The sequence below is a fragment of the Myotis brandtii genome, unplaced genomic scaffold (genome assembly GCF_000412655.1).
Source record: "Myotis brandtii unplaced genomic scaffold, ASM41265v1 scaffold311, whole genome shotgun sequence".
In the NCBI taxonomy this organism is placed as follows: Eukaryota; Metazoa; Chordata; class Mammalia; order Chiroptera; family Vespertilionidae; genus Myotis; species Myotis brandtii.
In genome coordinates this window covers 1-11,404 of record NW_005361913.1, presented here as the reverse complement: position 1 = coordinate 11,404, position 11,404 = coordinate 1, and the positions used below count along the sequence as shown (strand labels likewise).

The window sequence follows — 11,404 nt, the reverse complement described above, 5'->3', positions numbered from 1 at the left end:
TGGGGGGGCAGTTGGGGGCAAGCAGGCTGGTGGGGGAGCAGTTGGGGATGATTAGGCCAGTGGGGAGGGGGGGTAGTTGAGGGCAAACAGGCCAGCAAGGGGGGGCAGTTGGGGGCGAAGCCTAAACCAGCAGTCGGATATCCCCCAAGGGGTCCCAGATTGGAGAGGGTGCAGGCCGGGCTGCCCCCCGCCCCCCGCACAAATTTCATGCACCGGGCCACTAGTGTTGAATAAGAGTGGTGAAAGCCTACATTCCTGTCTTGTTCCTGATCTTACAGAAAACACTTTTAGTTTTTGCCCATTGAGTATGATGTTGGCTTTAGATTTGTCATATGTGGCCTTTATTATGTTGAGGTATGATCCCTGTATTCCCACTTTGGTGAAAGTTTTTATCATAAATGGGTTTGGCTCAGTGGATAGAGTGTCGGCCTGCAAACTGAAGGGTCTTGGGTTGGATGCTGGTCAAGGGCCCATGCCTGGGTTGTGGGCTCGATTCCCAGTAGGGGGCAGGCAGGAGGCCTTCTCTGTCATCATTGATGTTTCTATCTCTCTCCCTTCCTCTCTGAAATCAATAAAAATATATTAAATAATAATAATAATAAATGGATGCTGGATTTTATTGAATGCTTTTTCTGTATCTATTGATATGATCATGTGATTTTTATCTTTCATTTTCGTTACAATTTTTTATTTGTACCAACTTTGTACCAACCTTGCATCACAGGAATAAATCACACTTGATCATGGTGTATGATCTTCTTAATGTATTGCTAGATACATTAAGAAAATCATATTGCTAATATTTTGTTGATTTTAGCATCTATGTTCATCAGAGACATTGACCTATAATTACTTTCTTTGTAGTGTCTTTATCTGATTTTGGTATTAGAATAATGCTGGCCTGGTAAAAAGAGAGTGGAAGTCTTCCCTCCTCTTGAATTTTTTGAAATAGTTTCAGAAGGCTAGGTTTTAGTTCTTCTCTGAATGTTTGGTAAAATTCACCTGTGAAACCATTCGGTCCAGGACTTTTGTGTAATGGGAGGTTTTTTTAATTGCTGCTTCAATTTTGTTACTTGTAATTGATCTATTCAGGTTTTCTGATTCAGTTTTGAAAGATTGTATATTTCTAAAAATTTATTCATTTCACCCCAGTTGTCCAATTTGTTGGCATATAATTGTCCATAATATTTCCTTACAATCGTTTGTATTTCTGTGATGTCAGTTGTTGCTTCACCTCTTTCATTTCTGATTTTATTTACTTGGGTCCTCTCTTTTTTTTTTCTTAATGAGGGTAGTTGAAAGTTCATTAATCTTGTTTATCTTTTCAAAGAACAAGCTCTTGGTTTCATTGCTTATTTGTATTGGGGTTATTTTAGTCTCTATGTCATTTATTTCTCCTCTGATCTTTATTATTTCCTTCCTTCTACTTACTCTAGGCTTTGTTTGTTGTTCTTTTTCTAGTTCTTTTAGACAAAGGGTTTGATAGTTTATTTGAGATTGTTCTTGCTTCTTGAGGTAGACCAGTAATGCTATGAGTCTCCCCTCCCAGGACTGCTTTCAGTCTGTCCCATAGATTTCAAGTTGTTGTGTATTTATTTTCATTGTTTCTAGGTAATATTTGTTTCTTCCTTGATCTCATTGTTAACCTATTTATGGTTTAATGACATGCTGTTTAGCCTCCATGTGTTTGATGTTTTGAGTTTTTTTTATTATAGTTGATTTCTAGTTTCATGCCATTGTGATACAATAAGATGCTTCATATGATTTCAATCATCTTTAATTTGTTAAGACTTATTTTGCATCCTAATATGTGAACATCTTTGGGAATGTTCCATGTTCACTTCAGCAGAATGTATATTCTGCTGTTTGGGGATAAAATGTTCTGTAAATATCAATTAAATCCATACAATCTAGTGTGGACCTCATTCTGGTGACAGGATCTGTCCTCCCAACTCACATGCCATGTGTACCTGTGTTTTCACTTTTTGTAATTCTGGTTCATTGATAAATATATATTTCCATTTTGTAAAAATTGCCAATCTTTGTTCCAATGTGGAATAATTTATATTTTCACTAAGATTATGTAAAACTTCCAATTATTCCATATTTTAAACACTTGGTGTTGGTCATTGTTTTGGTAGTAGCTCTTCCAGTGGACATGCAGTGGTAAACTACTGCAGTTTTAATTCATATTTACCTAATGTCCAATGATCTGAACATATATTTATGTGCTGTTTTTGGTGAATAGTTTGTTCAAATTTTCCCCTATTTTAACACTTAGGTTGTTTTTCCTTATTAATGAATCTTGGAAGTTCTATAAACATTCTGCATACAAGAATGTTTTTTGCTAATATTTTAATCCAGTCTGTGACCTATGTTTTTATGTTTGTAATGGTGACTTTTGAAGAGCAAATGATTTTAATTTTGAAGAAGTACAGTTTTCCATTTTTTTCTTTGCCTCTCAACATCACAAAGATTATTCTATTGTTTTTCATCTGAAGTGTTATAGTTTAGATCTGAAATTTAGGTCTGTGACAAATTTTGAGTTATTTTTTATGTAGGTTGTGAAGTTGGGCAGAAAGTTAATTCTTTGGGTGGGGGCTCCTATGATTAAGTAATGTTCTAGCACCATTGGCTAAAGCACTCTCATTTCTCCCCTTTGGGTTACCTTAGCACCTTTATTTAAAATCTATTGACCAGAAACATAAAGTTTCCTTTTTGGAGTTTCTGTTCTGTTCCATTGATCTCTATGTCTATCTTTACTCCAGTCCCACAGTCTTATTACTCTAGCTTTTTAGGGAAACTTGAAGTCAGGTACTCTAAGTCCACCAATTTGGTTCTTATTTTCTAAATTATGTTGGCCATTCTAAGTCCTCTGAATTTTCATAAACACCTTAGATAAGCTTGTTATTTCTTTTAAAAATTAAAAATAAAAACTTGGTGAGGATTCAGTAGAGATCATGGAACATCTATAGATCAATTTGGGGCAAATTTTCTATCAAGACAATTCTGGGTGTTCCAATCCATAAATATTGTAAACATTTCCGTTTACTTGGACTGTGTTTCATTTCTCTCAGCAACAGTTTGCAGCTTTAAGTAGATAGACTGTGCACTTGTTTTATCATTTTATTATTTTTGATGCTATTGTGAATGGTATAGATTTCTTAGTACCGTTTTCAGGTTCTTTATTACTAGTATATAAAAACATAATGGACTGTTTTATATTGGTTTTATCTTACCAGCTTGCTAAGCTATCTTATTATTTCTGTTAGCTTTATTGCAGATTTGATAGGATCATGTTTCCTGCAAATTAACAGTTTTACTTTCAAATTCATATGCCTTTACTTTCTATTTCTTGCTTTATTGTATTGGCTGGAAATTTAGTAACATGTGGAGTGCACATTAGAGGTGAACATTTTGCCTGGCCCCAATCTTAAGGGGAAAGCATTTGGTATGAATTAAGTATGGATTAGTTCTAAGGTTCATAAATGCTCTCTATCAGAATGAGGGTTTTTTTTTTCTAGGTTGTGAAATTTTTTATCAACAGATGTGTTATGTCAAGAGCTCTTTCTGTATGGTGCACTCATATGTTTAATGTACTTTAATTCATTAATATTCTTATATTAATTTATTTGCAGATGTTAAAACAGTTTTGTATTCTTGGAATAACCCTCACTTAGTCAGTGTATAATCCTGTGTGTGTGTGTGTGTGTGTGTGTGTGTGTGTGTGTGTGTATGACTGAATTTCGTTGCTAATCTTTTGTTAATGATATTTGCCTCCACATTCATGAATGATATTAGCTTATGAAATTCTTTTATGTTGACATTCATTGTCTGGTTTTGGTATCATATATTGGCCTCATGAAATGAATTGGGAAGTATTACTTCCTTCTCTGTTTTCTGAAAGAGTTTGTGTATGGTTGGAATTATTTGTTCTAAAAACATTAGGTAGAGCCTTACTGGTTTGGCTCAGTGGATAGAGCATTAGCCCATGGACTGAGGGGTCTTGGGTTCAATTCTGATCAAAGACACATACCTTGGTTGCAGTATCAATCCCTAGCCCTGGTCAGGGCTCATACAGGAAGCAACCAATCGATGTGTTTCTCTTACACAGACGTTTCTCTCTGTGTGTCTCTCCTTCTCCCTTCCACTCTCCCTAAAAATCAATGGAAAAATATCCTCAGGAGAGGATTTACAGTAAACAGACAAACACAAACATTAGGTAGAACTCACCAATAAAGCCTTCAGAGCCTGATATTTTCTAAATGGGGAATTTTTAATTTGTAGTTCAATGACTTTCCTTCTTTTATGTGTATTTGAATTTTTATTTCTACTTGAAATGATTTTGGTTCATCTAAGAAAAACAGTTTCTTCATAGACTCCTGGCTACTTTGAAAAGGGCTCGGGATATGGGCCAGATCAACTGGAACCAGTCAGGTTGATAGGGGAGGGGCACGTAATAGAAATAGAATCACGGTTGGGTCAGGGCCTGTCCCCACCCTCCCTCCACTCCCCCACAACTGGCAATGGGCATGGTCAGGGCCTGTCCCCACCCTCCCTCCACTCCCCCACAACTGGCAATGGGCATGGTCAGGGCCTGTCCCCACCCTCCCTCCACTCCCCCACAACTGGCAATGGGCATGGTCAGGGCCTGTCCCCACCCTCCCTCCACTCCCCCACAACTGGCAATGGGCATGGTCAGGGCCTGTCCCCACCCTCCCTCCACTCCCCCACAACTGGCAATGGGCATGGTCAGGGCCTGTCCCCACCCTCCCTCCACTCCCCCACAACTGGCAATGGGCATGGTCAGGGCCTGTCCCCACCCTCCCTCCACTCCCCCACAACTGGCAATGGGCATGGTCAGGGCCTGTCCCCACCCTCCCTCCACTCCCCCACAACTGGCAATGGGCATGGTCAGGGCCTGTCCCCACCCTCCCTCCACTCCCCCACAACTGGCAATGGGCATGGTCAGGGCCTGTCCCCACCCTCCCTCCACTCCCCCACAACTGGCAATGGGCATGGTCAGGGCCTGTCCCCACCCTCCCTCCACTCCCCCACAACTGGCAATGGGCATGGTCAGGGCCTGTCCCCACCCTCCCTCCACTCCCCCACAACTGGCAATGGGCATGGTCAGGGCCTGTCCCCACCCTCCCTCCACTCCCCCACAACTGGCAATGGGCATGGTCAGGGCCTGTCCCCACCCTCCCTCCACTCCCCCACAACTGGCAATGGGCATGGTCAGGGCCTGTCCCCACCCTCCCTCCACTCCCCCACAACTGGCAATGGGCATGGTCAGGGCCTGTCCCCACCCTCCCTCCACTCCCCCACAACTGGCAATGGGCATGGTCAGGGCCTGTCCCCACCCTCCCTCCACTCCCCCACAACTGGCAATGGGCATGGTCAGGGCCTGTCCCCACCCTCCCTCCACTCCCCCACAACTGGCAATGGGCATGGTCAGGGCCTGTCCCCACCCTCCCTCCACTCCCCCACAACTGGCAATGGGCATGGTCAGGGCCTGTCCCCACCCTCCCTCCACTCCCCCACAACTGGCAATGGGCATGGTCAGGGCCTGTCCCCACCCTCCCTCCACTCCCCCACAACTGGCAATGGGCATGGTCAGGGCCTGTCCCCACCCTCCCTCCACTCCCCCACAACTGGCAATGGGCATGGTCAGGGCCTGTCCCCACCCTCCCTCCACTCCCCCACAACTGGCAATGGGCATGGTCAGGGCCTGTCCCCACCCTCCCTCCACTCCCCCACAACTGGCAATGGACATGGTCAGGGCCTGTCCCCACCCTCCCTTCACTCCCCCACAACTGGCAATGGGCAATGGACATGGTCAGGGGCTGTCCCCACCCTCCCTCCACTCCCCCACAACTGTCAATGGGCATGGTCAGGGGTTGGGCTTTATGAGGTCCCTTGGTCTATGTTGTTGCCATGTCAACCAGGGAGGTCCTGTGGACTGGTTGCATGTCCTCATTCTGGCCTGGCCTGAGTAAGATCGTGCACACTGTTTTGTTCAGTCAGGACGTCTTTGAGAATTGAGAAGGGAGAGTGTGTGTGGCTGCAAGGGAGGTGCGTGCTTCACTTCTTCCTCTGTCCTCACCAGGGGACTAGCAGGTTTAGCCACTGGAGGTCCAGAAAGATAGTCCAAGAGCCAGCAAATTAACGATTCATAAATGTTGGGGTCTGTGTCCAGTGACGGGGTTTATACATGTTTACATAGAGGTCATAGTGTCATAAAGACGCCAGTGAGTGGCGTATGTGGTATGTATGTGTGTGTAGTTTGTGTAGTGTGTGGGCATGTGTATTTGTGTATGTGTTGTGTTTGGTGTGGTGTGTGTGGGCTGGGGTGGTGTGTGTGTGGTACTTGGTACGTGGTGGTGGTGGTGGTGGTGGTGGTGTGTGTGTGTGATGTGTGTGATAGTGTGTGTGTGGTGGAGTGTGTGTTCATATCCAGCGGCAATATGAAAGCTGTGTGTTAGGCGAGACAGGGAGGAAGAGCGTTTTCCCTGGCTCTCAGCTCTAGGGCCTGAGCAGTTTGGCTGCATGGCGGTGGTGGGAAGTGGGCTTCATGAGAGAGAAGGAGCCTGCTCTGGCCATTGTCTTCTTTGTTGCTCTCCCAGTCCTGGGGTCCTCACCAGCACACCTCCCCTTAAGAAGTATAGAGAAATGGGTCTGTGCCATTGGCAGATGGGACAGCACTATTGTTTCATTTCTCTACATGTGGAGCAGGTGGGGTAGAGCTGAATCTGCAGTAGGAAGTGGTATTTCCCACAAGGTCTGGCCCCAAACTGATGGACATCAGAAGTTGGATGGATGGGTGGTTGGATGGATGGGAGGCTGATTACCCTGGAGTTACTCCCTCGGGTGGGGGTAGGGGCTGTTCCAGATTTGGCACTTTGTCCACATAGAGAGGCCATGGGAGCACTCAAGGGGAGCACATTTTACTTGTGCCAATTTCAACCCAGAAATAAACAGGAAGCCAGATATTTGGTCTCAGTTTTTTTTAACTGATCTCCTAAGAGATAAGAATTTGAACTAAATACACATTTTCCCTTTTGCACATATTTCAAATTGGGTGAAAATTACACGTGGCTTTTATTAATGGGATGAGTGCAGATCCTGCTGAGAGGGGATCAGTGATAGCACCATAAGGTGGGCAATAGCAATCCATACCCTTTATACCTACAGAATCCATTTACATCCCTTAGTGCTGTGCAGAGCTGCAGAAGCCCAGCGAAGCGCCTGGGAGAGCTCCATGCAGCCTGTGAGTGAACCACGTAGTGCCCAGAAGAGCCCAACCCAACAGGCTGGGGAGCCAGGCACGGCACCGGGAAGAGTCCCACACAGAACCTGTGAGAACACCCAGCTGTGCCTGCAGAAGCCCCAGACAACACCCTGGGGAGTTCAGAGTGGCACCTGCCAGAGCCTCACCCAACACCATGGGGAGTCTGCTGGGGCACTTGAGACAGCCCCAAGCATTGCCTGGAAGACCCCCAAGCAGAGCCTGCAGGGGTCCCACACCTCATTGTGGGAAACCACCATCATTGCCAGCCAGAGCTCCGCCCAACACCTTCGAGAGCTTGGTAGAGGGACTGGAGGAGCCCCAAGCATTGCCCAGGACATCTCCAAGCAGAGCCTGCAGGGGTCCCACACCACATCCTGGGAAACCACCATCAGCGCCAGCCAGAGCTCCGCCCAACACCTTAGGGAGCCTGCTGGAGCTCCTGAGAAAGCCCCAAGCACCGCCTGGGGGCGCTCTGGGCTTCAGTCACTGCTTTCATTTATGTGTCCTAAGAAGCTGGGGGTAAGTGTATGCCTGGTGCTCATAGTTTTGGCAGATGCCGTCTTGCTCTCCTTCTGCCTTCTGACCAAGGGTGCCTGTGACAGCTGCAAAGACTGATAACTCTGCCATCAGGCTTTGTTCCAACTTGATTCCCTTGTAGATTTGACTCAGACGTAATTGCAGATTCATTTGCTCACCACTGTGGGTAATTTTCCGATTTCATGGTGAGAACCTTTTCCGTGTGCTTTCACTCTCACACATGTTAGGAGCTTCCAGTTTGCTCTCACGCTTTAGTGATACTTTGGCTGCGTCTATTTTAAGTTCCAGAGATTCTCAGAACTTGTAGACTTGCTCTGTATTAAATTGTATAAAATCTGAATCCAGTTACAACTTTGAGGTATCCATCTATTGTAGGTAATCTTATTTCTTTTCTTTTCTTATTCCTCTCTGGACTTGGATTTTTGGCTATGTTGGGGTTTTGTTTTTGTTTTTTCAGTTAGTTGGTTCTTATATCAGCATGGTGTTTTTAACTTGGGAATCATGTTTTTATACTAATATTACCTTCTGTGTTCTCCCCAACCCTCCACCCCCTCATAGGTACCTTGCTCTGGTTTTATAAGTGATTTCCTCTCAGGTCACCCTGAGATTGTCATGAAACCCAAGTAAGCTTGCGGCCATTTCGACCCCATGTCCACCTGCTGTCACACTCAGAACCACAGTGGATGACCAAAAGCAGAGGACAGCAGCCAAAATGTGCTCTGGGGAAAATTCCCAAGGGAATTCATAAGTAATAAGAAAAATGCTGAGAATATTTCCTAATATCAACTATATATTCTATACGTATTATTCAGAGCAGTCAATGACGTCTGCACAGGGCATAATGTGGCAGAGTTTTCTGAAAGTCCACTTGTAGCAGCTGTGACATACCACTCACCTCTGCCCCACATCTCAAATGCTCCGCGGTCCCTCTTTCTCCCAGTCCTTTCCTTTCCCGGGGCTCCTGCCCCCCTGACTGGGCAGAAGGGCCCCCGGTTCCCTCCCACCCTCTCTACCTGGGCAATACTGGATGCCCAGAGGTCACAGGCCCTCCCTGTCCCTGCACAAGAAATAACACAGAACTCTCAGGATTTGTGGCCTCTGGTCCTGTTTTAGAGGGGAACTTGCAGGAAGAATTCTGAGGGAGGATTTCTATAGAATAAAAGATCACCTCATCACACCAGCAGTTATCTATTCCTGCATTGCCTCATTGCCCCCGGGGATGAGGGCCTGGTGTTGACCCAGGTTTTCATCTCACACTGATGGGTCTCCTGATGAGTCCAGGCACCTCTATGAACAAGACCCGGACTTGTTCATAAAGCCACTCCTATATGATGGCCTGGGCCATGCTCCTGACCCTGACCTAAGCTATCTGCATCACTGTAGACTGTTCCCTGGCCATGAGGGCCTGGTAGGGCCCACACCTGGGGTGCTGGTGGGTGGGTGCCCCTTCGTTTTCTGAGCCCTGTGGGCCACATTCCCTCTAAGAGCTGTTGGCCACAGCTGCGTCGTGGCTGCCTGGATGGCTCCTCCTTGGATTCCCCTGTCCAGGGTCCTCTGCCTGCTCCAGCCCAGCTCCAGCCGGCCACCTCTGCTACCCACCAGTGGTCCCAGGAGAGGAGGGTGGTAGGTTCCCGCCCCTGGGGTGTCTTTGAACACGCCTGGCTGTGGGAAGGAGGCCCGTGGCCTGCCAGGCTTCCCTTTTTCCTCTTGCAGATGGACGTCTGTGGCAGGAGCCAGAGAAGAGTCCTCCCAGAACCCGCAAGCAGGACACAGCAGACATTGCCACCTCGCCTGTCCAGAGTGAACGGCTGGTCGAAGCCCCTCCACGGATACCAGGCAGTATCCTGGGCCATATTTGTGACCTTGGCCTTAGCCATGTTTGGCATTTTTATTCCCATGCTGCCTGGCATGTGGAAGTACATTGTCTATGGAGTATCCTTTAACTGGGCATCACCTGCCTGTTGTCTAGAGTGGGGAGGGGTTAGAAATCACAGTCCCTTTCCCCTGGAGGACTCACCTCTTTGTTCCCAAGGGACATAGCAGTTTGAGAAAGGGTTGGGAAGTTGGCCGCTGGCAGCACTGCAGAGCTGACTAGGCAGCCCAGGACCGGTGCCCCTGGCATCTCCACTTTGAGGCTGAGGGTCCGAGTGGAGGGAATGCTGCCCTCACACTCCCTGGCAGTGGTCTGGTGTGTGAGCGGAGCATAGTCATAGGAGCAAAGGCCTTGGGCCACACAGCTCAGTCCCAGCCTCACCTGCTCCCAGAGAAGATGCCCCGCAGCCACCTGGCCAACCTCCTGTCCGTTCCCCAATAAGGCTGGCTGCCCTCTTCCCATGACCTTCAGAGTGCAGCTTGGTGCCCACCTGGGCACACAGGCCTTCCCCTTGGTGAAGCTCATGGGACCCACACCCTTAGAAATGCACCTGTTGGCCACTTGCAGGACCATGAAAGCCTCCTTCCAGCAGGTCTGCTTTGTCCTTCCTAGAGGGAGAAATGAGGGGCAGGAGAGGCTGTCCTCGGTCCCTGCCACTAGCTGTGCCCACAGCTCTGGTCAGGCGCCAGGGCCTGGACACCTCGTGCTGTGCTGTGCGGGGGCCTGGGCTCAGTTACTCCTTGACACTCTTCCCACAGGTGAGCGGCGGGATGTTATTGTTCCATGTTATAGTGTACCTCGTCTGTGTCTCCATCGACCCGGGAGAGGATAATGTGAGAAGGAAGAAGATTTACAGTGAACCAGTGCCCACGTTCGACAGATCCAAGCAACACCATGTTATAGAAGATCTGTATTGCTGCCTATGTGGGGTCACCGTGTGAGTGCTGGGGCATAAGGCCAGGCTGCACCGTGGCCTGCACCCACTGGGTGGACTGCCAAGTTTAACGCTATAGCCCCTCATGAAGGGCAGTGCCATGCTGCTTCCCCGAAGAAGCAGGGGCTGTTTACATGCAGCAGGCTGGAGCTGTGACCTCAGACACACATCGCCTCCCCGGCCCTTTGCTGATCTAGGAGCCAGAGCGCACTGTCTTTCTTGGGATTTCTCAGATGAGCCCCCGCCCCAGTGGTTCACAGGGCTGGTCAGGTACCTGGGTCTCCCATGGCCTGGGAACTTAAGTGGCCAGCCTGGTAGTGGGGCCCAGGGCTCAGGGCAGATCCTAGCCCGGAACCCAGGCCTCAAACCCTGGCACCACGTGGCAGGCGTGGCCGAGCGGAGCAGCCCCACCACTTGGACACAGGTTCACTCTGACTGGGGCTGCTGCTGCCTGATCCCCCCTATTGGCTGAGGGGACTCTGACCCCAATTCTTCACCTGCACAGGTTACTGACAAGCTGCTTCTCCCAAACGTTTCCTTTCAGGAGCGAGAAAGCCAAACATTGCCGGGCCTGCAACAAATGCATCGCTGGCTTTGACCATCACTGCAAATGGCTCAACAACTGTATTGGGAGCAGGAATTACTGGTGAGGGAGCTGGGGGGTAGGGGAGGGTAAACGGGGGCCCTGAAGTAGGGTTTGCGGGCTGGGGGCCTCGTGGTTAGAGTGGGGGATCATGGGCAGAGGGGGCTGTGTGCCATTGTTCAGTAC

At 48.1% G+C, this 11,404-nt stretch overlaps 1 protein-coding gene across 2 annotated transcripts in view; it reads left to right on the top strand.

Moving 5' to 3' along the window:
* ZDHHC11 (zinc finger, DHHC-type containing 11) overlaps positions 1-11,285 on the top strand; it is a 15,441-nt gene extending 4,156 nt beyond the window's left edge. Inside the window, exons 1-4 of one of the 2 annotated variants that reach the window (XM_005869961.2) lie at positions 8,079-9,451; positions 9,542-9,760; positions 10,460-10,638; positions 11,180-11,285. In XM_005869961.2, coding sequence (XP_005870023.1) covers positions 9,542-9,760; positions 10,460-10,638; positions 11,180-11,285 — 504 coding nt within the window. In that variant the 5' untranslated portion in view covers positions 8,079-9,451. Of the gene's footprint in view, positions 1-8,078; positions 9,452-9,541; positions 9,761-10,459; positions 10,639-11,179 lie in introns of those variants that run through there. The other variant, XM_005869960.2, reaches the window with a different exon arrangement.
* The last annotated feature ends 119 nt before the right edge of the window (positions 11,286-11,404 follow it).